This window comes from Harmonia axyridis, chromosome X, assembly GCF_914767665.1.
Source record: "Harmonia axyridis chromosome X, icHarAxyr1.1, whole genome shotgun sequence".
NCBI classification, from domain to species: domain Eukaryota; kingdom Metazoa; phylum Arthropoda; class Insecta; order Coleoptera; family Coccinellidae; genus Harmonia; species Harmonia axyridis.
Genome location: NC_059508.1, coordinates 15,030,954 through 15,057,814, shown reverse-complemented (window position 1 = coordinate 15,057,814; position 26,861 = coordinate 15,030,954). Strand labels below are relative to the sequence as shown.

At 33.1% G+C, this 26,861-nt stretch overlaps 3 protein-coding genes across 9 annotated transcripts in view; 2 read left to right on the top strand and 1 right to left on the bottom strand.

Annotated features, from left to right (window-relative positions):
• Window positions 1–13,979, top strand: part of LOC123685668 (myocyte-specific enhancer factor 2) — an 82,708-nt gene extending 68,729 nt beyond the window's left edge. For 2 of the 5 annotated variants that reach the window (XM_045625459.1, XM_045625458.1), the window contains 5 exons: window positions 5,772–5,948; window positions 6,237–6,440; window positions 7,648–7,806; window positions 8,056–8,415; window positions 9,935–13,979. In XM_045625459.1, the coding sequence (XP_045481415.1) occupies window positions 5,895–5,948; window positions 6,237–6,440; window positions 7,648–7,806; window positions 8,056–8,415; window positions 9,935–10,441 (1,284 nt within the window). In that variant the 5' untranslated portion in view covers window positions 5,772–5,894 and the 3' untranslated portion in view covers window positions 10,442–13,979. Of the gene's footprint in view, window positions 1–90; window positions 340–5,771; window positions 5,949–6,236; window positions 6,441–7,647; window positions 7,807–8,055; window positions 8,416–9,934 lie in introns of those variants that run through there. The other 3 variants (XM_045625457.1, XM_045625461.1, XM_045625460.1) reach the window with 3 other exon arrangements.
• A 1,707-nt stretch (window positions 13,980–15,686) lies between these two features.
• On the bottom strand, window positions 15,687–23,129 carry LOC123685667 (peptidylglycine alpha-hydroxylating monooxygenase). Of its 2 annotated transcripts, none has more exons than XM_045625456.1 (12): window positions 22,924–23,129; window positions 19,863–19,932; window positions 19,622–19,812; window positions 19,387–19,444; window positions 19,236–19,323; window positions 19,103–19,175; window positions 18,897–19,023; window positions 18,252–18,300; window positions 18,045–18,190; window positions 17,850–17,992; window positions 17,442–17,494; window positions 15,687–17,372 (listed from the first exon to the last, which is right to left on the bottom strand). In XM_045625456.1, the coding sequence occupies exons 2-12, from the start codon at window positions 19,915–19,917 to the stop codon at window positions 17,174–17,176; spliced, it is 1,182 nt and encodes a 393-aa protein (XP_045481412.1). In that variant the 5' UTR covers window positions 19,918–19,932; window positions 22,924–23,129; the 3' UTR covers window positions 15,687–17,173. The 2 variants fall into 2 exon arrangements, with proteins under 2 accessions (XP_045481412.1, XP_045481410.1); XM_045625454.1 differs by lacking the exon at window positions 22,924–23,129 and adding an exon at window positions 22,318–22,344.
• Window positions 20,045–26,861, top strand: part of LOC123685665 (lysine-specific demethylase 6A) — a 56,415-nt gene continuing 49,598 nt past the window's right edge. For both annotated transcript variants that reach the window (XM_045625451.1, XM_045625450.1), the window contains exons 1-4: window positions 20,045–20,459; window positions 20,514–20,580; window positions 20,639–20,801; window positions 20,858–20,969. In XM_045625451.1, coding sequence (XP_045481407.1) covers window positions 20,377–20,459; window positions 20,514–20,580; window positions 20,639–20,801; window positions 20,858–20,969 — 425 coding nt within the window. In that variant the 5' untranslated portion in view covers window positions 20,045–20,376. The remainder of the gene's footprint in view (window positions 20,460–20,513; window positions 20,581–20,638; window positions 20,802–20,857; window positions 20,970–26,861) is intronic.

The window sequence follows — 26,861 nt, the reverse complement described above, 5'->3', positions numbered from 1 at the left end:
GCCTGCCAACGTCACCGTGGGCTATTGACCAATGCGTAGCACTCTCTGGTGGCGGGTATCAGCATATCATCTCAGCTTGGCACAAGCCCAGGGAAGGCAACCGCAAGACTCAAATCGGGTAGTTAGTTCACGCGTGGTGCGCAGCGTCTAAATCTCCCTGCTGCTTGGTGCTCTTGGTGGAATTTTCACTCTTGTTGCTCTCTAGTCATATCCTGCTGTCACTGCGGAACAGCTGCCGGGTTCCGTCACTCCGTGTACTAGACGGTTTTACTATATACTCATCTCCGTGTGTCAAGATGTTGTGTTACATGCCGGCTTACTGAATCGGAATTTTGAATGGTAAGTTTTTCCGATATTAACAATTTTTAAATATTTTCTTCGGTTTCGCAAATTTCCGATTCTAACAAATTAAATTCTACAAGACTTTTTCCTTTCTCGTGATAAGTATTTTTGGACACGAGACCTTACAGTTTTTCTCTTATCACTCCACCGTGTCATTTCGCTGAATTCTCCTATTTTTGTTTTGCTTCACGCTTTCGTACTTTCGCGGGGTTTATTTTTAAACGTATTTGTACTAATTTTAGTTGCGGGTATATCGAAATTATCTATAATTTAAAAATAGTTCATTGCAAGTTATTCACGATTGTTTAGATTTAATATTTGTTGTATAGGTCAACATTGAATTATGTGCGAAATTCATGCAGTCTTATTGAATTATTATCGGTTAACTGTAAACTCTGTTTTTATCGGAATTATCTCGTTTATTTTTGATTGACACTTCGTGCGAATGGAAATTTATTCTTCGATGGATTATTATTCTTAGCGTTTCTCTAAGGATTCAAGCACAACCACAACAAGGGTTTGCACATTATTTTTATACGCTTAATTCCTTCAAAATTTCAAGGACCTCTACCCACAGAAAACTCTCTCAAATTCGTAATGACACCAAGAAAAATCTTGGTGTCTTGATATAAAAATCTTTTGAAGAAGGCAAAACCCTTCTTCAAAAATTTGCTATAACTGAGCGAATATGATTGAAATTTCTCTAGTCATTTCGGTTTTTCAAAACAAGAAATGGAATTTTGGGATATTTTGAAGGGTTAAAATTGAATTAAAAAAATATGTATCCTGATATTTTCTCGAAAACTACTAGCACTGTTTGCGTGAATTTTGTATATAATATTTCAAAGACTAGAATCGAGGAATCCAATAAAAAAATAACTTCGAAAAATAGTATATCTCTTATTATTGGGGAACTATGAGTGTTTATATATTCGATTCGTATTTCTGAGCGATGTCAAACCTGCCGCTGGATATTTAATTATTTTTATATCATCATATATGTTGGTTTTTTAATACTGGCTTGCAGTAATAGTCGAAATGTTAAATAATAGAGTTGAATGTTCGTTTAAGGTTTGTGTTTTCGGTGAAATCAGTTCGGTTTGGTATCTAGACATTTCTGTGGAAAATTATGAAGAACTTATCGAAAATTGTGTACGTTTTTCTGGGCTGGCACGTTGATAACAACCCGTCGGAATGCCTCTAGAGGTCAGCTAAGGATGTAAAACGCTCGTAGAATACAAGGTGTACACTTAATGTGTATAATCATCATTCTAAGAAGGAATTTTGCATGTTTAAATGAAGTAGCGAATAGCGGTAGACTGTTCCGATATTATCTAAAATGTGTATGTGTGGAGAAAATTTCAAATTATAAGTGTATCTTACTAGGTCTGCTGTTAACTCGAATCTAGTTAGTGTTTTATTTGAAGAAATCCGATTGATTATAGGAAAACGTTAATTTCGATTAGATTTTTGTTAACTGTCAATTCATTAAGTGATTTAATTAGTACCCTTATAGTTTTAGTTGTTCATTATTCATTTGCTTTTCAAGGAGAATTCGATGATAAAATTAATACATATTCGGGTGATATCAAAAATAGATAAAATGGAAATTGACCAATAGTTTTTGGAAATTGAGTGCTAAATTGAATTAATGACCATTCGATTAGAGATTAATTTATTCGTCTCTGCAGCATCAAAAGATTTTTTGAGTTAAAAAATCTATCTAATCCTTTAGTAAATCATATCCACCAGTGTTGACGCTAAAAACTTTAACTAAGTTTTATTCCATATCTTGATAATATTTCACTAAGAATGACTTGATCACAATTTAAAAAATATTCTTTCTCTATTTCAGTATCGTAATGAGTTCATTAGAGTTCTAAAAACAGTGCTGTAATGAACTCATTACAGCATTGTTTTCAGTTATATTTTTCATTTTGTGGTTGTCTACACAGACTTCCAATCTTTTCAAAATTCAACACACATCAATTGACAATATGATATAATTTGGATCAAGTGTAATGACTTGCGACATTATTCGCAATTTCTCTTAATTCTGTTAGTGTTAAATCGATTTCGGCAGAAATAATTCACGAATTCAATGCGTAATTATAAATTATTTCAAAATTCGAAACGTACGATTCAAATTCATATTCCGTAATCTGTCAACGTTCGTAACAGTCACATCAACTGCCAAGATACAATACAAATGTCACTAGGATGTATAATCTGAATTTTTCATTGAATTTCGACAATATTTCACAAAATTTGACTGAAATAGAGAAAATATCATCTAATACTCGTTGCAGAAGGCAATTCCAAGGAGCCCATTTTGCAACTTGTTTTAGAATATACTATTGAACATACGTATTGAAAAGGTAAGAGAAAAATTTCCAAATTTATATTAGAAAAGTACTCCCATAACTTGACAGTTGATAGATAATACTTCTGTCTGTTGAATGTTCAAATTTATTTCCACAATATTAAACATGGTATGATCAATATTTAAGAATATACTTGTTCCAACCTTGTTATTTCCATTTTTTTTTAATGAAATTAGATGCCTTCACAAATGAAAATAAAAGTTATGCGAAACTACTAAGTCCGGGCCTGGCGCATGGACATCACTGGTAGTACCCACCAGTGCCGTGCCACAATTTTTTTTCTCGTTGGTACCTAGCTCCAAAAGATGCGTATAGCAATTTCGGCACATGGAGGAAATCGAGATATTGAAGTTTGTTGTTGTTTGAAAAATGGATAAAAACGGGTTTCGTGTTTTGCTAAAACACTCTTTAATGAAAAAAATCTGTGCGAATAAAGCAAAGGCTTGATAAGTGTTATTTAACTGTTAAACGGTACTCTAAGAAACAAAATTCAGCTCTAATGAGGAAGTGATTGTCTAGGTTGAAACCTATTTCGAAAGCGAATACGAATCTTTCTACATAAAAGGATTGGATTGAAGTATTTTTTCACGAAATCCAAAATCAATCGGTTGAGTTAAGTTGTAACAGATATTTACCAAAAAATTACACATTCAAAAAAATTCAAAACACATCGCATTCGAAAAAAATTTCAGATTGAATAATTGAACAATGTGTTAAAAAATATATTCGTACACATAAAGCCTGTTCCAATTGCATTCGCTATTCTGAAGCAGCCCCGAGCGAATTCAAAAATATGCGTAGCGTGGAGATTTTCGCAAATATGCGAGTTTCGCAGTGTTGACACCATCGCGGCAAAAATTGCCCATACAGGTAGGACAATCTACCCACGTAGTAGGCCACGCGCACTGTCCTTGTTCATTTCGCCCTAAAGAATCGATCGGGTCTCCTACCCTGAACAGAATCAGGTCACTGTGTTTGCAGGTGGCCCTTTCATTGGATATCCAGCGTATCTTCTGATAATTCAATCTAGCAAGGTGTAAAATTGCTCTTGTACCATGAAGCTGGCCTGTCCAACACAGAGACAAGCTCTGGATGCTTCCGAACTTCTTCACCAACCTTTTATGGTGCAATTGTGATGTTGATTGTTATCGATTAAGACTTTTGTTCTTTGCCTTCTTGCCTTCTTACCTTCTCACCTTTTCACCCTTTATGACATTCAATGAAATGTGGGATAGTAGTAAATAAAATGCCCAGAATTGGCTAGATAACATTATACAGGGTGTTTCCTAAACATGCGGCAAAAATTCAGGGGGTTGTTCCTTGGACTATTCTAAGAATATTTTGTCTTTTGATGATTTTTGAAAAACCTATTTGTTTCGAAGATATAGGGGAAACAAAATTTCAGATAATAACATTTTATTATGAAAAATTACATGAAAATTCAACTCAACCTACAAAAACTGTTGAAAATGACCAGCAAGTCCATAAATGAAATGCATGTCAGTCATCTCGGTGTTTGTATAGCGATTCATAATAGTCAAAGATAAAATGTTAATTGCTAATACATCACAAAACAAATTCAAATGAAAACCGTGTTTAATCTGTATTCCTTTACCATCTGCCCTTATCAATTTTTAGTCAAAAAACTGGCCGTTTTTAGTAATTGGAATGTTGTTAAACAAATTTAAAAATAAATTGTACCTACTCAGTAAACACAGTGCGGTACGCATTTTTATTTAAACTATTATTAATTTTAAAAATATGAAAAATGTTGTTCGCCCTGTATCTTCGAAACAAAGAGGTTTTTCAAAAATCATTCAAGGACAAAACATGCTTAAAATAGTCCAAGGAACAACCCCCTGAATTTTTGCCGCATGTTTAGGAAACACCCTGTATATCTATAAAAGGAAAACACTTTCAATTGAAACATTGCGATTAATGCAATTTCCAACGAAATATAAGTATGAAATACAGCATTAAGCCATGTTGTCTAAAAAAAAACAATCAGATCGAATAATGTCACTTTTAAGTAGTTTAACATTTTTTTATTATATCCCTATCTGGTGTCGCTTTGAAGTTTTGTTGGTATTACTGCTGGTGTTTTGATTAATTTTTGCATTACTTAGTAATGATGAAGCAGCATATATGGTTATATTTCTCCGTTCATTATAGATTCACATAATGAAGGGTTAGGGTAGGTTTATTCAACCGTTATGTCATACATGGGCGTTAAGACCAGTGGCGTAACTGGGGTTAACTCATGAGGGGTGATGTCATGAATGACTCCACCCCTTGTTACGCCTATGGTCATCACACTTATATTTCGCGCTAGATTATAATTAGATAGAGAAAAGTGTTTTGAAATTTGATTTTATTTCCATAAAAGGATTTTCCATTTCTATTACAGAAGGAGATTCCAAAATTTTTCTTCTAGCTTATTGATCATTTAAAAAGACTGCTTGAGAGGATTGTCAACATTTTGCTGTTGGCATTACTGTTCTCTTTGTCCAAACGTTGAAAATCTCACATCATTCGTAGGAGAAAAAAAAAGCAGATTCTGACTTCAAATTCGAGAAGGCCATCGTATTTCTTTGATATGATTACTGCTGACTTTTTTCTCTTATCAATATTCAAATGGAAACTTCCAGGCAAAAGATAGATTTAACAGAATTTTTGGCAAGCAATTGAATCAATTCCTATGAATTAGTTTGAAAAATTTTTTATGAATGATTCATTCGTTGGTGTCGGTATATTTTTCCGAAAAGGCCTACTCTAAAGTCTATATAATTAAATTTTGATGAATAATAAATATTTCATATATCATGAACCAATCCCTTAAAATTGTTGACCTTTATCTCAAGTCGAAGAAAAATCAGATAAAAAATTTTTATGAACGGTGGGAAAAGTATGCAACTAAGAAAACTCAATGATATATCTGGAAACTTCATAAATCATCATTATAAACACAAATATTTCGTGGGAAATTTTTTTTACGAAAAAATTTGGAGTGAATTGATAGAGGCTAACTTTTCACTTTTTTTTCAGATATTCTGGTTGCCGGGAACTGAGGAAATCTGAGGCAGAGGAACCCATTTGCACTCGTTCTTGGCTTTTGCCAGTTTCACCACGAGAAAACGGTCTCAAAATCAGTATTCCAAAATTGCTGCCATGGGTCGTAAGAAAATCCAAATATCCAGAATTACAGATGAACGGAATCGTCAGGTAAGAAATCGATTTTTATATTTTCTTTCATTTATTTGATGTTAGTCGCGCCAAATACGTTGAGCAGTTGACTGTCCTCACTCCCTTACACTGAACAGTAGGGGTCCGCCACTAGATGGCGCCATCAGTCGGTAAACTAGGGGATGAAGTGATATACCACAGTTACGCGTAGGTTGTTTGATACGATAATAGATGTCTCTTGCTTACTACATCCTAATGAATGTATTATACCAAATGCAAAATAGATGGATCTGATTAGGTATGATTATTTGGATTTTTATTTTTTAGGTGACATTCAATAAACGCAAATTTGGAGTAATGAAGAAGGCTTATGAGCTCTCGGTACTATGCGACTGTGAGATTGCTCTGATCATTTTCAGCAGTAGCAACAAGTTGTATCAATATGCCAGTACGGATATGGACAAGGTACTCTTGAAGTATACGGAATACAATGAACCACATGAGTCTCTCACCAACAAAAACATTATAGAGGTACATCTAAGCCAGCAGCAACTGTACAAATACTTGGCTGATACAGGCTTTCGATGACATAAAAAAATATTGAATGAGCAGAAATATGCCATTATATATGTTGCCCTCCTATTTCAATTTTCTAGTATTTTTTTATCGTTGTTGATCCTGCATTCGCTTATTATTAATTTCAGTTGTTGCTCAAGTTTCGTTTTTAAATTCTAGTTAGTATTGCTTCCTTTTAAGAATTCGATTGAATTAATTCATAATGAAGTTTTCCAATTGTGGAATTGATTTCACTCAAGGGCGTAGATCTTTTTTTTTTCTCGGGGGTAATGGAAAAAAAAATATTTGACGACATTGTTTACTCATATCTCTAATTTGATAACGAAGTTTGAACAAAATTACTTGAAATAATTTTTTTTATTACCAATACGATTGTTCTTATCTTATACTGGGTGTTCCTGAATTGGAGTTACGAAGGAAAATGAGAGATTTCTTGGATAATTTAAAAACTAAAATGGCCCATAAACATGAGCCCGCAAACGCTTTGTTTTCGAGATAGAGGGTGTTTCTTGTAGTCCTTTTTTTGATGCTTAACCAGTTTATAGAATCTTTATTAATCTTCGCTACAGAGTTGGTAAATAAGTACCAAAACTTATAATTGATTTATTTATCACAGCTACCTTACTGAATCTTCATAATAATTTGGATTTTCCCGAGAATTACTATAGAGAGCTGTTTGAATTTTTTTCTTGAAATCGATTGTAGGTACGACAAAACTACAACAAACCAAAAAGTGTAGTACTGAACCAGAGTTTCTTTTTAAATTTTTCTAAACTACCAGTGGTTCACAAAAAAATAATTCTGGAAGAAAGGAGCGGGCACCATTCCAGAAAGAATTCACGTTGTAGATTTGCATTCAAAATTAGGACAAATTTTAAATTGGAATATATATGCCAATTCAAGTTGAATATCTTGTAAAGGGAAGGTGCTACGGGAGAAAAACTTGAACCTGTATTTCAAAAACAAAGCGTTTGCGGATTTATGTTATAGGGCTTTTTTTTAATGATCTCAGAATTACCCCCAGTATCCCCCCATTTCTACGCCCTTGATTTCACTCTAGGCGAAAATATAATTCCATCGAATTCTCAAACATGCTTAGTACATGTAGCTTTTGGCCCTTGAGGCTTATTTTCTCCATGAGCTGGTCCACTGACACTTGCAGGCACTTAATAAGAAGGAGCATAAGAACGGAGTGATGAGTCCTGATAGTCCAGAACCAGAGACCGAGTACCAGCTGACACCCAGAACTGAAGCTAAGTACACGAGGATAGATGAAGAATTCCAGATGCTTATTCAGAAGAACCAGATGAATGGGCAGAGGGTAAATATTATTGTGCTTATAACAAAAACGTACCGGGAATGGGTCAATGAAACCAGTGGCAGATCCAGGGGGGCACTCAAGATAATCCTACAAAATGAAACACCATGAACGTACTAATTTGCAAATGATGCTTAAACTATACATGGGTATATATAACTAAATTCCTGGTACATTTTTGATGGAATACATACTTTTATATTTATGCAGTCTGTAATTTCAATTTTCATCATGTTACTTTTCCATCTGAAGGTGAACATGGGATCCAATTACAATCAGCCAGTGTCGGTTCCTGTGAATATCAGTTATAACGATAGTGGCCTCCTTCAATCTAGTCCCCAAATGGCTCACACCAGTATAAGTCCTCGGCCATCATCTTCTGAGACCGACTCTGTGTACCCAAGTGGCGCCATTTTAGAGATGAGCAACGGTTATCCAAATTCTGCATCACCAATGGGAGGTTCACCTTCGCCAGGACCTAGTCCTGGTCCTGGCATGAGTTCCTCCAAACATCCCAAACAGCATTCTCCTGTGTCTAGATCAAACCTTCGAGTTGTTATACCGACTCCTTTAGGCCATGGTATCAATCAAGATGATGTGGTTTATAGTGAGGTTAGTTACCCTCAACCCAGTAGCCATAGTTGGTGGAAAGACCTGAACCTCTTATTTTGAAATTCATATTGTTTAGACCAACCATTTTGTTCGATTATAGATTGATTTTGAAAATGTTATATTACTCTAAACGTCGCAATTATTATATTTTGTATATGGGTTCTTAACAAATATTGAGAATGAACTGGATACAAAATGATAGAACATAGTATTATTAATGTTGCATGTATTAGTGAAATCAATTCTAATAGGTATTGATAGCTATTAGCGTACCAAAATTTGAATTAGATGATATTAGTATGAGTTTGTGTAAAATTATTTAATCTCACTGACTATACAAAGGCCTGTTGTATTTACACACCGTTAGAAATAGTTTGAACAAACGTACTTCTCTGAACGCTATTCAAAAAGTCATATTGCATTGAAACGAGTGTATGTTGGTAGCACTGATGTTTGGTTACTTTTGGGCTTTTCTTTCAAATTTTACAGTAAAACAATACCTATGAACTCAATCAAATATATGGTGGCCTTAATTTCAATACAATTCCATGTTGTACTCAAGTTGTGCTTTTACAGCTGGCCTTAAAATGTTCTAAACGTAATCGTGACTAAACTTGTATATTTAGAATCTATTTTTATAATAAATTAATCTATTGTATAACTATAGTATCTTTTCATGAAGGATACCTGATGAAAATTATATTTTCAGAAATTAAAAAAAAAAGATCTCAAGGTTCATTGCCAGCACCTAAGTTTATTCATATTTGTTTTATTCCAGTTCGCTTCTGTTAAAATATTTCTTGTATGTTATTGTTTATTCGACAAGATCAAGTTGACTTCTTAGTTTCACTATAGGTTTTCACAATGTATGTAAATTCATTTGTATTAATTGTAATGTACCAATCTACAATGCAACTTGATGACGATCTTGGTTCCAATAAGTAAGGAGTTGCTTGCTACATCCAGTCAGACAAGCAGAAGTATTGTTTTTGTTGTCCGAATGCTGGTTAAGAGCTCATAAATGGAGATGTATGTACCCCTACACATTTCAGAACTACTTATATTCGAATTTGATTTTGATTTTTGGTTTATTTTTTCTTATTATGTTTAAATTTCAAAATTATTATTACATTAAGTCCCGATTTTGTTTTCATTTTGGTCAGAAAAAACTTGAACCGCTGCAAATTTCTCACAAGGATTATTTCCACATCTCAATATTTCCTTGATTATCAATACAATTTCAAATAATTTACTTCTGACAAAATGAGAGATCGAAGAGGTGTTTTTTTGGAGCATGTCAAAATATTAGTTGAAAAGATGTGGTAAAGTAATCCTTCGAACAAAAAAGAAAAGGAAATCATTTTTTCAGCGGCAAAATTGTTTATTTAGCCTTCAGTTGGTTTATATTTCAGTGTATAGCATGAACTTTGAGGTCTTTTTGTTTTACTTCAGTTCTATTTTCATTTTCATTTTTTTTGTGTTTTTTTGTTGCAATTAGTTAATGTCGAAAATTTTTCAGCACTCTCGAACGCAGTCTTCATTGAACACACCAGTGGTGGCATTGCAAACACCGGGCTTATCTTCTAATTACTCAGGTTCATTAAGTTCATCGTTTGCCCCACAAGATTTTAGTATCGGTACCGATATGGGATTGGGTATATCATGGGCAAGCCATCAGATACCCACTTCACTAGCACACACAAGTGGCCTACCGCATCTTGCAGTATCTAGCAGTACCCCACCGCCTCAGTCCTCGTCACCTGTACCGATTAAAATCAAAAGTGAACCGATTTCACCTCCTCGGGAACATCATACGCATTTGAGTGCAGCAGTGCATCATGGCCACATACAAAATCTTAATCTAGCCCACAGTCACCATCCGAGGCCGAACTCTGCTGGTCAGATAGTCTCAACGCCTGGAAGTGTCACACCTACGAACTTACCATCCCCTTCGGGGCCTTCGAGTGGTGACTACGAAACGGTACAGATGCACAAGAGACCGAGGCTGACAGATTGGCCTTCTTAATTTTCACTCCGCCCATAACACTTAAAAGTGCCATAGTGCGGTTTAGGTTTAAATACTGAAGATGAGTCTATTGCCAATTGTCATCCTTTGTGATAAACTTTGAGTCTAGTTGAACAATAATTATTAAATTGAAATTTATAAGCAAAAAATTATTTTCTATAGCAAAGAGGATATTTGGGAATTGGTTAGTGTGGTGCGTTTTTACGTATTTTATGATTTTAGTCGATTACGTATTCATTTATTGAACGATTGGTCAGGAACAGTGGTTATTGTAACTTCATCAATTAACATCACATATGTATAACAAAATGACTATGAAGTACAATTATAAACTTAAATACTTAATCCGTCAATATAAAAAACACAAATTTACATCAAATACTTCTAAGACAAATTTATACATAGCCAAGTTGTAATGTTCCTGAGTTCCTTTTCAGTCCCTTCGAAAAGACACTTTCACCCAGAAGTTTTCAAATAATCTTTAATGTTTCACAGTTCTATTTGAAAAAGAATGTTTATTGTTCACAATATTATTTTATGCAATTTCTGTATATACAGTTTTATATTATACCTATCTAGTCTGTTCAAGATTTTCAAATTTAGTTTGAAAATTTTTATTGTATATGAATTTCGGGAAGAAATACTTATAATTCATTGACAAATTTCATTTCTATATTATATAGATATTCTGTACCAGTGATACAAAAACCAAGTGCAATGTTAACTTATAACACGATATTTCAAAAAAAGGACCATTAAATTTAATGCCATTGACGTTTGAGAAATTTTATGAAAGTTGAAATTTAATTGCTTCTTAAAGATAGGGCCGTTTTTTTTCTGTTGACAAAATATTTTCGCATTTTCGGCTGTGCAATATGAAATTTGCAAAATTATCTTTTTTCATGTTGCATATGTTGGAAATGATCTGATTAAAATTTTACTGAACTTAAAGCAGTTTTGTTTGGGAGAACGCCCAGCTTGATAGTTATTTGTGAACTTTTTTTATGTAGAAAGACCTGATTAGTTTCTTCCAATGTCGACTTTCGGCATTGGTTTTTTTGTAACTGGAGGCCCCCTTGGAATAACTTTTATCAAAAGTTATGATCACAACTGTCAATAATAGCCTTTTTCATTTAGAATTCCAGTGTGAGACTGATATGGGAAATTCGTGAGGTCTTTCATGTAGAAATGTACTGTTGTTACAAAAGCTCTTGTAAATAATTTTAGTGGTAAATATTCCAAAAATGATTTCTTTCTGATATTGCAACTTAGTGAGGAGTATTGTCCAAAGCATCTTCAAATCAATTAAACCAAAATCAAACACTTTTGAAACGAGATTATTTGATAATAATCTAGATTTACCTGATACGTAATCGCTTCAAGTTCTTATCAGAAACAAGCATAAATATAGTGCCATTATTTTCATGTAATAATTAGGATTTTTTATAAATGTTTTTAGGCAAATAGGATATTATTTATAATATACACTTGTTAATTTAGCGAGGATGCATCCACTAACACTTGAAGAGTATGCAGGAAGTTACTTTGAAATATAAATATTGGTGCTTATCCAACTGATTATCGGATGTACTGTCTGTCCTTTGGCTGTCGACACGGAAGACCCACTATTATTTCGATCAGAAAAATTACTCTCGTATTCACCACAAACCTCCTGGCAACCTCAAAAATCATATTTTCCAACAGAAGATGAAATAATAATAGTCCATTCGTTTCAGAACAAAATTATAAATGTTGAAGGATATATATTATCTGTTCACTATGCATAAATATTTGTAGTGTTGACAGCCATAATATTTGGATTTCACCATCTTAATTATTAGTGTTGAGTATTTATTAAATAATCAACATAAAATTAACTAAAAGGTAATATTTTACCAGACACTGCCATAAAGTATATTTTACAATTGACTTAAAGTATGATGGTCTGGTTTGTTAGTGCTGATCCTCACAAATTTTTATGCATAGTGGTTCGATGTATTTGATGTTTTATCCTGCTTTGAAATATACCAGGAGCATTGTGTAATATGTTGAAACACTCATTGTTGATTGTACATTGGGTATTGTAAGAGCTGTGTGGTCTAAAATGTCGTCTGTATATGTATATGTACTACTTCCCTGAAGAACATAGTGTTCATTGTTGTAGCCTTTTCAATTCGTTTGAAATTTTCATAGTATGATATCTATTCTGTATATTGACATAAAGAAAAATTAAAATTATATAGTTATACATGGATATATGAACATATATTTTATCTACTGTTGTGTGCACTATCCTTGCACATAGTTTTAAAGTTAAATTCCAGTATCTGGACTGGATAAGTCCGTTTAGTCGGATGACCCTATCTCCACTGAACTATTGTAGAAATGCCTTACTCACAGTGCCTCAACAGAATGTATATCTCTAATTATGTACACATACATCAACTGATATTCAAAGATGTCATTGTATTCTTTGATTTTCAGAGACCTAAAATTCTTAATGAAGGCTATGTATTTAAGTTAATTGAGATTTATGTAGGCAGCTATCTGAAATGCACCTCAAGAAAATGTATTTGATGAAAGGAAAATTGTTCATTAAAATTTCCTAAATTAGTTTTTTATCAGCTTCATGTATTGGAGAAACACAGTTATACATAGCTTTTTTTACCAATTGAGGGCATCTCGGAATTATTCATCATGTGAAAAAGCCGTTCTGATTCAATTTTGTCAACAACTCACAGGGTATTGTTCCATTATATGTACACTTCACTCTGCTGAACAACCTCTGCTTGTGCCTTCTCATTATTCCGAATACCTTTTCAAACCCCCAATTCGGCTTCCGTGTACTGCACCCCCAACCTTCATGTCGATCAAGAAGGATATTATATTGAGACATTATTTTATTTGTCATCGCTGAGTTGGAAAATGTTTCCGCCTTATTTTAAATGGACGAAATACCCTTTTGCTAAATATATATGTAATATATAACTATAGTTTAACTTTGTTAGATGAGTAGAACCATCGTCTGAATTAATTACATTGGACAGGGATTCTTTATTGCTTAATGAATGCAGCAACTTTACCATACTGAAACCTTTATCATTTCAATTTTTTTCCTGCTGATCTCTTTGACTTTTCAACATGATAGATGTCCGAAGACATTACACACATTACTTAAATATACTGACATGATAATTTTGTTTTAGACCGATGTGATCTCGAAAAGACATAGCTACTTATTGAAGAGGTATTCTACCAATGAATAAACGAAAAATCGATTGAGTACAAAAAAAAGCAAGTAACTCAATAGTAATTCGTAACTCGAGTTTGACAGGTACAATTCTTATGGCCTTTATCTAAAACAACTGGTTTTTATTCTTTTTAGTTAATTTAGTTTTCAGTTTGGATTTGAATTCATCCATAGCATATATTACGTCCATTAGACGTCGGCATTTTCAATCATGTGCAATATTAATCTGATCGTTTATTTATCAATAATAATGTAATGAATTTAAACCAAATAAAATTGTTTGTTACATGTTGTATTAATTATTTACGAACACTCTTCTCTTGAAAACTAGGATTTTCAGGTGATATTCCACCTTTATACAGATTGTTTCCTAATTGAATGTCAATATTTATGGGAGTGATTTTTGGGCCCATTTCAAGAAAAATCTTCATATGAAAATATGTCCGTAACGTCTTACCTTTTGATATACAGGGTGGTAAAATTTTTAAAAATAAAAATTGGAATCTCTATTAAATTATGAGTAAATTTGATATCTTGAATTTTCTTAGTCCGACGCACAAAAAAATAAAATCCACGTATGTCTCTGCATGGTGATATTGTCATATGCATATATTAATGATATTGCTATGATCATGCATAGGAATGGTTATTATTTTTTCAAGCAAAAACCGTGACCCGATTTAAAAAAGTCAAGTGATCAACTTTGGTGAGGAATGATTGGGAATTTCAAAAATGATTTTTATTTCAGGAAAAATCTGTGGCGTAACATCAATGTCTGCCAAAATAGTCAGGTCAAATTATGTATGAACACAACTGGTGGAAATTAAAAAAAAGTGATACATTAAAAAATTTCTCTTAATTCATAGTACAAGTATGACAAATTTCATTGAAATATCTGAAGTGGTATTGTAGATATTAATAATAAATGACTTATTTTTGAGAACTTTACCACCCTGTATCTCAAAAGGTAAGACGTTTAGGACATATGTTAATATGAAGTTTTTCCTTAAAATAGGATCAATTACGAAACACCCTATATATTTTTCTGGAAAGTCTTCAATTCATAAAATTTCCGATGAATTGGAATGTTGAAGAATTATAACCAAATGGTTTTGATGTAAAGTAAAGTATATAAAATTACGAACTCAAAAAGAGTATGCAGTAGGGTAACAAAGAATTAAGTCAGGAAAGATTAGAATCAGCGTCCATAACAATACACAAATCCATATTTTCTTTATTGCTGCTTGGTTGAAAATAATTAGGCCTAACGAAAGGGAGATGGTATGGCTGATGAACTAGTTCACATGGACTTCATGTTTTCCAGTCTATAATTAAGATTGTCAATTAAATAAAACAAGTTTGTGAATCTCAGTTTCCACAATAGACTTTATTTGGTCATTTTTCAAATATATATATATATACTTGTGTAAATCATTTTTCATATCTACTATAACTGCCATTTCATGCTGTGAAATGAATAAAAACATTGAGCTACTCTAACATTTACTACATAATTCAAGTACTACGTGAAATCAATCTTTGTTTATACCTTGGAATGTTTCTTCATCACATTTAAGTACTCATCAGGCAATTGAAAGGATTTTAGAATACACCAGTTGACAATAAAATCATGCACGGAAATCCTCAGTGAATTAAATACAATTAAATTAGCACCTGAAATTTGTGATAATTCTATCATTCTGACAAAATATATATTCTATTTTTATATCAGAGAATAAAATATAATTTAAATTAGCACCAGAAATTTGTGAGAATTCTTTCATTTCGACAAAATAGATTTGATCTGATCATTCAGTCCCATGAGCAAGAAAAATACGTTTATGTCTTATTCTCTTACACCTAATAATTGATTCTAATGATAAAATTGCATCTATAACTTTTGTAACTTGAAGAAATAATGCTTCGAATGAAACAAAAACGTTATTATAATCAAGTAATTACTGCCCTGAATATTCTAATTTTTCGATGCGTTGATTTCAGCAAATTTGCATGTCATATTTTTATATTTCATCAGATTGACATTGACAAATTGATTACAACATCACAGTTATACACTTTATACATTAATAACATATTTTCTTTTAAATATTTGAGATTCACATAAAGACAACATAGAAACACATGATATTGATATGTAGATAAGATTATCATGCAAAAGGAAAAGTTTCTAGAATGCAGTTACAGAATTAGAACAGGCTGATATAACGAGCGTTCATTTAAATTCGTGGTCAAAAGTGCTGTGGAGAAATCAATGTTGATTTTCTGTGATTAAAAGTAGCACTTAGCTTGTACCAATATCACCAACATTTGTTCACATACTCTAATGGCCAGTTGCACCATTTGCCTATACATTGATTAAAAATTTAAACGTTGGTTACTTTCTGATCAGATACATTGATTAAAAATTTAAACGTTGGTTACTTTCTGATCAGAAAGCAACCAACGTTTAAATTTTTAATCAATGTATAGGCAAATGGTGCAACTGGCCATTAAAGTATGTGAACAAATGTTGGTGATATTGGTACAAGCTAAGTGCTACTTTTAATCACAGAAAATTAACTCTGATTTCTTCACAGCACTCTTGACCACGAATTTGAATTGATTGTTATAAGGAATAGATGATAGTAGTACTCTCAATGATAAAGATTGTTTAGATTTCAATTAAAGCGAAAAAAAAGTTGAAAGAAGAATTGTATTTAGTACCCAAAACCTAATACCTTCATAATGCAGCAAGCCAACCAATCCTAAATGAACTAGATACTGAAAGTAGTGGTACCAAAAAAATCAATAACATTTAAACTCATCAGGTCAATATTAATTCTTATTTTGTACTTTACAATTAGAATAAAAATTTGAAGTCGGTACATTCACCTATAAGGAATATAACCATTTGAAATTATATTTCAAATCGAAATTGAATTTTTGGCACAAATCACACAAGGTTGACTGATTGTATTTTAGATGGATTTGAACTTGATAACAATAAATCCTTCATTATTTTTTATACAATTCTCCTATCATTCATAAACCTATAACAGAGATAAAATACCGGAAGACTCCCCACAACCAAACTTAATAATAGCTTAAAACATTTTCTTGTAAATCAATATAGCTTAAAACATTTTCTTGTAAATCAATATAGCTTAAAACATTTTCTTGTAAATCAATATATGTATAAATTATGTACTTGAAAAGTTTGTAAATAAAATATAAAAAATAATACATTTTGCTACCACTGTCAAATCACAGTTAAATTACATATAAAACTATACATTGTGACATATCCATTTTGGAAAAAAAAACTTGAACCTTCCATTTTGTAAAAAAAAACTTGAACCTAAGTACATTTAATACTGTGCAATGTTAAGAATGAAAGTTATCAGGAATGTAGTGCATCACATTTTTGAAAAATAAACCAGTTACTGGAAAATTTAGAGAGTTGTCAGATCGATTTTAAGAGTTTAATGATGTGCAACCGCTAGTGGGGGACGATCTAATAGGGCTGACGCTTCAAAGTCAGGAATATTATTCAATTTATAGTTTTTCTTCCAATAGTAGTATGGTGGTCCTTCACTCATGCAATATTTACGGTCAAGTGGTAAATCGTTTTCAACATAGTACATGAGATAGAAGTTACACATCTCATGCTGATTTGTCGGCCTGTTGAAATAAATCAGTTTAATTTAAAAAAAAAAATTCAAGTCTTCATTAAAATCATTCTATACTTACCCTACAAACGTGAAAGAATTTCTGCTTGAACTTTCCATTGTACATCTAGCTGCCTGTAATGGATTTCATTATTAAAGTTGGGATGAAATCCGTAATATTTACAATGCACAGTTACCTACTTTCTTTCAATTCGGTTAATGAAATATCAAAACTTCTCTCTTCCTATCCTTGGAGAATATTTTCAGACGATTTGAAAATATCAAATGCCAAACTTTATAACTTTTTCATTGTCCTTTTGTTTAGTGTTCATTTCAAAGTGTTCAACACAATTAAGATTACTGTAAATTACGTGTTCTTTCGGAATTTAATTACTGTGTGAAAAAAGGAGAAGAAAGTCCTTCTCTAGGGTGCAGAAGCTATTTGAATGGCCTAGCTTGATAATACAATCCATGAATTTCATGTACTTACCAATCTTTGTTCGGGGCCAATAGGATTTCTGTCAAAAACTGGATAAAACATCTGAGGTGTCATTGGATCTCTTTTTCCCAATAATGTCCAGTGATCTCTTCCATACTCGTCACGATTAATTGTGTAGCCTGAAACAACTCGACCTACAAAAGATTTATTTTAGATGCCTCTTTACTACAACCAGATGTGACATACCCAAACTATGAGTATGGACCCTGTAAGCAAATGGATGGATCACCTTTCCTTCATTAATGGAACAATCAACTTCCAGATGAGTTATGGTTTGCGGAGCAATTTCTCCGCCTGTTCCCAAAAGAAGAACACCAGCAAGTTTGTTCAGTCTACGAAAAAATAATTTTAAAATACGTGTTGAAATTGTACACAATAAAAAAAAATACTTACGGCGTTTCCGTGTAGAGCAAAGTCAGACCAGAACTATCAAGATCATCTCCTGAAAATAAAATAGAAAATTCTTTCAATATGGTACAATTAAAAAAAAATAACCGGATTTCAATCTTTACGTCAATCAATTTTTCAATTTGACCCCTTGATTTTGACTGAGTACTTCCAGAGAAAGAATTAATTTTATTTTTGAAAAAAATTCAATGAAATTTTGGAAATATCTGTTATTGAAGAATATTGTGCAATCAACGAATTGTATGCTTGCTTAGAGTAATAAACATACAGCATATGTAATCTTGGTCCTAACCCTGTATCATTCAGTAAGCACATATTGCCTGCAACATGTTCATTTAGTTGAATAAATATAATTTGTTGGTACAGTAACACTTTGTTAAATGAATAAAATCTAAGAATGAATTATATACAAATCATAGAGTCTAATAAAAAAATTGTGATCACTGTTGGAAGAAACTATAGAATGAGGCATTCAACAAAATGTTGTTAATTTCCAATATTTTCTATACCCAAACAAATCATTTTATTCAATGGTTAGGACCATTGAAATCATTGATCATTTATCAAAGATTTCAATGGTCCTAACCCTGTAATTTGAACTTCAATATGCTAAAAAAGCTTCATAATTACCTGGTAATTTATGAGAGTAATGCAGTTGTATAACCAAATATTTAATGGAAGTATTTTGTCCAACCTGAAAGCCTACTCCTTCTGGTAATGTTAATGATTTTGCATCTCTGGCCCACGCATAGATGACCTATAAAAAAGTAAGCACAATATTTAAATAGAAAATCTAGAATAAAAATAACAAAATTAAGTATGAAATGAAACCTTACATGGGTACCACTGGAACAAGGCGGTCTCTTTTTCAATTCATTTGGTTCTGTCATACTCATTTCACCACAATCCCTTGAATAAAAACATTTGATTACTTCATTTATTGCAATTATAAAAAGACGTATAGCTCACCAGTATGGGTCATCACTTCCAGGCTCGGTACATCCAAACAAAATCATATGATGTATTCTATCCATAGTGGCATTCGGTTCAAACCCCACTAAAACAAGAGGTACATTATCAATAAGGAGGAAAAGAACGTTGACATGACATAATCACTTACCGATGTAGAAGTTTCTTTTTGGCACAATTTTAGCCGGAGTGCAGAGGTACAACTCATCCTAAAAACGCACACAAATGAATGGGAGAAAATGACCAAATTACTTTCAGTTTGTGTAAGCAAAAGGATGTTCTTGTGCAAGCCGGTGTCATTACTGTGGAATGAGATTTTGGTGTGGAGATTAGCATATGTTAACAAAATATACATGAATGTGTGTGATAATTTAAAAACTACTCACTCTATCAGGATGGACATTGGGCATTAACAGCGGAAATTTTTGAACATAGGAACTACAGGGTAAAATGATTATACTGAAGGTGCTCAGTATTATACTCAACATATGTTTATGCCTCATTCTTCGAGTTCCATAAAATCGATTTTCCCTCTCACTGTTTACTTCGACCGCTTGTGTCTCTCTAACTGTTTTTACTGGGGAAAACTTGTTAGTTCGCAACTAACAATACATGTCAGGTACTTACGTAAACAGGTGTTTGACGTCAGACAATTGAAGGTGCCGGAAGTATGAATAACCATCACATTTATTGAAAACTAAAAATTAATCAATAAGCCTCTTAATTTAATTTATTCTTTTATGATTGAAATATTCTGAAAAAACAATGAGTAGTCTCCCCAGATAAAAATAATTTATTATTGAGCAAATATCTGTGAAAGACCAGAGAATAATAACATAACAAGAAAAGTCTAAAGTATTAGGTTATGTTTCAGAATATTATTGAGATTCTGTTGATTTTAATTGCAAATTGGAAAACAAGCACCGTAATGAATTGTAAAATCATGTCATTTCCAAGATCCTACAATTTGGGCTATGGCCTATGTGGTAAAATATAGTATAAAAAAAAATTGTCCGAGACTCTGAGTAATTGACTTTGAAACGATACATCACCACTTATAAAGACGTACTAGTAAGTTTTAAAAGAATTATTAATTTGATTCACTTCACCATTGTGCTATTGTGTACCCAATTTTATCAAAATGAGTAAATCAGAACAACTGGAGGAAACAGATGAAATAACCATGACACCTTCAGAATTACATATTTTATCCGAATTGGACAGGTAAGTAACATTCTGAATCAAATCTTTTTTCAGAACTAATCTGACTATTTACAGCCGCCAATACGGTTTTCTACTCCTCAATAAACCAGAGAATGAAGCTAAAAAAGCTTTAGTGATAAAGGTAAATAAACATTATATAAAAAATTAATTCATATTATTGCTACATTTTCATCTTTCAGGCAGTAAAATATTTGGAGTTAATGGTAATACAAGCCACAAAGGAACATGTAGCACAAAAAGAAAATGAACCTATAAACCATCAAAACAAGAAAATAAGTATTGACCCAAAGACATGGGTGAAACTTGGTCACTTCCATCTGCTTTTAGAAGAGTATCGAAAAGGTACATATTGAAAATATTTTATGTAATTGATTTATTATTCACATTTTCATTTACAGCTCTATCTGCTTATCAAATGTTTTATAAGACTCAGGCACGAAACCATTGGCAAGATGCTCCTTTTCTATATGGACTTGGATTGGTGTATTTTCACTACAATGCTTTTCAGTGGTGAGTACGGTTATGTTATTTGTAGATAGATAACAGTAAACAAAAATTTATTACTGTTTTCGGCTTTGGTCTTCAATGGGGGTGTTTTGAAAACAATCTGACTTTTATGGAAACAGTATACTGGTAAATATTTCATAGAAAATTTTATTTATTTCTAATGTTGAATATGAAATATGAAGAATTTTGGATTGATAGCAGAATGTAAATGATGAACCTATTCAGTTAACATTGTTGTGAGTAGGTGGCGCCACCTAACTCATTCCTAAAATTCATACAATTTTTTTCGAATGAACACTTGTTTTCAGCATGTCAGCAGTATTTATGATTTTACTTATGGTCTGTTCCAATTGGAATCCCAAATTAGAAAATTTTAACGCTTGACTACAGGAGTTATTTGCTAAAAACAATTAGTTATTGCAGCTGAGTTCATATTTTACAGGGCGACTCTTTGACTAGTACATATATTTCAACCAAGGATTCATGAGGTCAAAGGAAACAATTTTTTTCGATTCGGTTCGGTTGAGAATATACAGGCTGTTGAAAATCCATTCAGAAAATATAATTTTTGTTTACATCTCGCAAATGGAATGGAAGGAAATGATTTTCGGAATATAGTCTTTTATTGACATGATGAATCTTTTCCGAACATAAAATTCCATCAAAGTCCGGTCAACTCCAGAATGTCCGCTATACTAATCGGAATAAAATAGTAAAGAAAAAAAATGCTACTTTTCACCAAAGGAATCTTCGGTTGAAATATATGTATAAGTCAAAGGCTCACTCTGTATATTTCGAAATTTTCATAAAATCTAATGTTATCTAACAATAAAATGTGAAGCGTTCTCTTAAAAAAAGTTTCAAACGTGCTTGCTTGGCGTCTGTGAATCAATTAAGTTCAAAAATTATTCTAAAAATAGTAATATCTTCATCTTCATTAACTCCGGCTCGAAAATAAGTCTGCAGTTCAAATCACTCTTTAATGATTATTTCTAGAAGGTAGAACAGCTGGATTTGTAAATTCTCAGTGTGAGACATACATATTAAATTGGATTTCACATCTCCACTTGGGAGAATTTATTGATGGTAAATATAATTATGTGGAATGAAAGACACATTTTCAGCATATCAAAATTGCTCTGGAAAAATTTAATTAATCATCAACAAAAATTATTTCTTTTTGTTTATTAAAACTACTATTTTTGAATAGTTATATTATCTTATAGTTCCAAACTTAGAATATAACATATCCTATAAATTTCTAATTATTGTATCATTTGGATCAATCGTAAAAAAAATTTTTTCGACAGTATTATTATTTATTATAATATTCAACGTTTTCAAATAATACCTGAATTTGCATAATGGACATGCATGTTATCTGTCTTTACCGAATTCAATTTTATAGCTCTTTCTTGGTTTTCCAAGTAATTCTTCAACTAAAAAAAAAAAAAGGTTATAGATACCTATTTTACGGGGGTCCACCGACACCAGTATAGCTATGAAGGGGGGCCACGAAAAAAATAGTTTGCGAATCACTGCATAAGAGCAACATTCTAAAATTTTTTGGTAGTACACAAGTTATACCAAAAAAGTATTTTGGAGTTTGAACTTATGAATTTTTCATTCGGATTTTCGAAATGATATATTCGATTCGAAGATTTTATATAAATTTTATTTCCACGCTCGAGTTACTTGCGTTGAAAGAGAAAATGACAAACGTAATTGTAGAATTTGCAGTGCTTTTTTACTATCTCTATAAGTGAAATTTTGGAATCTTTGGAGGGAAAAAAATCTCAATTATCTCATTTGGATGTTGGAAGATTCGGAATGTGAATATCGTATAAAAAAGGAAAACACTACAAAATCTACCCTATTTCTTTGTAGAGTAAATATTCATAAACTCATAATCCCGAAACTATACCTGAATATTTCTGATAATTCAAGACCTACTCACCCTATCAGAATGGACATTGGGAGGATCCTGACAATGGTCATTAACAGCGGAAATTTTAGACCCTACAGGGTAAAATGATTACACTGAAGGTGCTCAATGGTATACTCAACCTATGTTAATGCCCAAAATTCTTCCAGTTTAAAAAAAAACTATTTTCCCTTTCACTATTTACTTCACCGCTTGTGTCTCTCCTACTTCACCGCTTGTGTCTCTCTAACTGTTTTCACGAGGGAAAACAAGGAAATCTGGTAACTCCGCAACCAACAATACATGTCCAGCGCTTACGTAAACAGGTGGTTGACGTCAGATAATTGAAGGTAGCGGAAGTATGAATAACCAGCAAATTTATTGAAAACTTAATCAATAAGCCTGTTAATTAAATGTCATCTTTACAATTGACATAACTCGAGACAACAATAGGTTGTGTTCTCAGAATAATTTCTTCTTCTTCTTACATCCTTTACTATGTATTAATAATTTATAATGGTTGAAAGACCAGAAAATAATAACAAAACAAGAAAAGTCTGTTTTGAAGTTTTAGAATCGTTGAAGGGAAGGACACTCTCATTTAAATATGAGTTTCTGAATGTGTAGAATCTGAATATTTTATAAAAAAAACACTTCAAAATTTGAACTACACTATAGTTCGTTATCTCATCGTAGAAGTGGTAGGTTTTTGCGGTGAAAAATATTATATTCCATACCGTCGTAGCAATACAGGCTGTTCCCTGTAGTCCCATTTTTTGGGATGGTTATACCAGTTGATCGAATCTTTATCAATCTTCGCTGCAGATTGGATACAAAACTTATAATCAATTTATTCACAGCTTACTAACTGAATTTGTAATAACTTGAAATTTCCTGAGGATTACTAGAGAATTGGTTGAAATCCTTTTCTCGAAATCCGTAGCAGATATGATAAAACTTCGAGGAACCAAACAGAGTTTCTTTTCACATTTTTCTAAACTATCAGTGGTCCAACAAAAAATTTCTGAAGAAAAAAAGCGATACCTGTCAAAATTTGACAGCAGTCCGACCATTAGTTTGTGAGATATTGTGTCGTGAGTGTAGCTACTTTTGTTATTTGAAAAAATATGGAAAAAAAAATTTCGTGTGCTGATAAAATATTGCATTTTGAAGGGAAAAAATACAATTGAAGCAAAATCTTGGCTTGATGAAGAGTTTTCGGGGTCTGCACCAGGAAAATCAACCATCATTGATTGGTCCGCTAAGTTTAAACGTGGTGAACTGAGCACCAAAGACGGCGAACGCAGTGGATGCCCAAAAGAGGCTGTCACCGACGAAAAAAACCAAAGTTCACAAAATAATTTTGAATGATCGTAAAGTGAAGTTGATCGAGATAGTAGACATTGTGAAGATATCATCTGAACGTGTAGATCATATCATTCACGAATATTTGTACATGAGAAAGCTGTGTACAAAATGGATGGCGCGCGAGCTCACAATCGATCAAAAGCAACAACCTGTTAATGATTCTGAGCAGTGTTTGAAGCTATTGAGTGCGATAAACCTGAATTTTCACGTCGGTATGTGACAATGGATTAAACATGGCTCCATCATTTCACTCTGAAGTCCAATCGACAGTCAGCTGAGTGGACTGCACACGATGAACCGAATCCAAAGCGAGGAAAAACACAACAGTCAGCCGGCAAGGTTATGGAATCAGTATTCTGGGATGCGCAGGGTATAATATTCATTGATTACCTCCAAAAGGTCCAGACCATCAACAGCGATTATTACATAGCGTTATTGGATCGTTTAAAGGATGAAATCATTAAAAAACGGCATCATTTAAAGAAAAAAAAGGTGCTGTTTCATCAAGACAATGCGCCGTGTCACAAATCAATGAAAACAATGGCAAAATTGAATGAATTAGGCTTCGAATTGCTTCTGCATCCACCGTATTCGCCAGATCTGGCCCCCAGCGACATTTTGCTGTTCTCAGACCTCGAAACAATGATCGCTGGAAAGAAATTTAGCGCCAATGAAGAAGTAATCGCCGAAACTGAGGCCTATTTCGAAGCAAAAGACAAATCGTAGTACAAAAATGGTATCGAAAAGATCGCAATAATCGTTGTATCGCCCTCGAAGGCAACTATGTTGAATAATAAAATCGAATTTTGCCAAAAAAAAAGTGTTTTACTATAGTAGACCGAGGACTTTTCAATTGGCCTGTTACATTTCCGTAACGGAAGAAGATAAGAATGGGATAATGTATGTGAAATTTACCCAAAATATTCTAAAAACCTCAAAAATGTGATAAAATCAATTCAAATGACTTTATCGAAAATAATAGTCAACAAAAAACAATACCATTCGAAGTGTCTGAGCGAAATTTTGATAAAATTAATTCCACACATAAATGACACTTATTATTTATTATATATATATATATATATATTATTAAAAAATTGATTTCTTCAAATGCTTGACTATGGTAGACCGGGGACTTTCCAATTGGCCTGTTACACTGTCATCATGTAAATTGAATCGGCACGCATTTGGTAGCAGTCCCCGTACATTTAGATTATTCCGGTCTTACTAGCCGTAACGTAAGGATGAGTAATCACTCCAATGAAATGGTGATCATTTCGGATGTACACAGAAGGCGATGATCGCGCGAGCATCATCTTCCCGTGGATTCTCCCAGTCCCGGGCATATAGATCATCGTCCGAAACACAATAGTGGTTTAAAACCAGATCCGAACGGAGATCGAGACGTCCACGTGAGAATCTGTCTTTTTTTTCTCTTCGTTTTGACAACTTGTCTAGGCGACCTTGGGCACCGACGAGAGTGCACTGCCCACGGTTGCCCAACATAGCCAGGTCGGTAAATGACCCCTGGGTACCGGCCACAATGCAGCCAAACATCCGCAGTGGTGTAGGTTCATCTTTGGTCCTTCGCACAGTGATCGGATAGTATCAGTCGGTGACGGTAACCCATTCTAACCCGAAATTTTGCGAATGACGATGTTAAGCTTAGGGGTATTGTCCCCCAGGTGTAGAAGAATATTTCGGTTTACGAAGAAATTTGGAAATTCAATTTTTTTTTTAGCGAGGGTGAAAATTTTTCCTGCTGCTTTATATTTTTTTCATTATGGACTCTCGTAGAGAGATTGGGGAGATCTTGTTCACAGATCTAGGGGAATATCTCAGTTTTGCGGATATTTAGACTTCTTTTATTCGATGAAAAATTTTCTGTTGATTTATTATCTTGGCTATAAGCCGTCGGAGAGATGATATATCAAGGTTTTATCCAGTTGACAAATCTAGAGAGGAATAATAGGCCAATTGAAAAGTCTCCGGTCTACCATAGTAAAACACATTTTTTGCCAAAATTCGATTTTATTATTCAACATAGTTGCCTTTGAGGGCGATACAGCTATTATAGCGATCTTCCAATTTTTCGATAACATTTTTGTAGTACCATTTGTCTCTGGCTTCGAAATAGGACTCAGTTTCGGCGATTACTTCTTCATTGGCGCTAAATTTCTTTTCAGCGAGCATTTACGGTCTGAAAACAGGAAAAGTCGCTGGGGGTCAAATCTGGCGAATACGGTGGATGCAGAAGCAATTCGAAGCCTTATTCATGCAATTTTGCCATTCTTTTCATTGATTTGTGACACGGCGCATTGTCTTGGTGAAACAGCACCTTTTTTTATTCGAATGGGTCCGTTTTTTAACGATTTCATCCATTAAACTATCCAATAACGCTATAGAATAATTGCTGTTGAGGATCTAGCCCTTTTGGAGGTAGTTAATGAATATTATACCTTGCCCATCGCAGAATACTGATGCTATAACCTTGCCAGCTGACTGTAGTGTTTTTTTCCGCTTTGGATTCGAGTCATCGTGTGCAGTCCACTCAGCTGACTGTCGATTGGACTCCGGAGTGGAACAGCTTCAAACACTGCTCA

Coding starts and splice junctions, on each gene's coding strand:
- LOC123685667 (XM_045625454.1), bottom strand. CDS start 22,338: ATGTCCATTATGCAAATTCAG. Junction 19,024..19,102: donor CTTGTTCCAGTGGTACCCAT/GTAAGGTTTCAT, acceptor ACTTTTTTATAG/GTCATCTATGCGTGGGCCAG. Junction 18,191..18,251: donor TTGCTCTACACGGAAACGCC/GTAAGTATTTTT, acceptor ATTTTTTCGTAG/ACTGAACAAACTTGCTGGTG.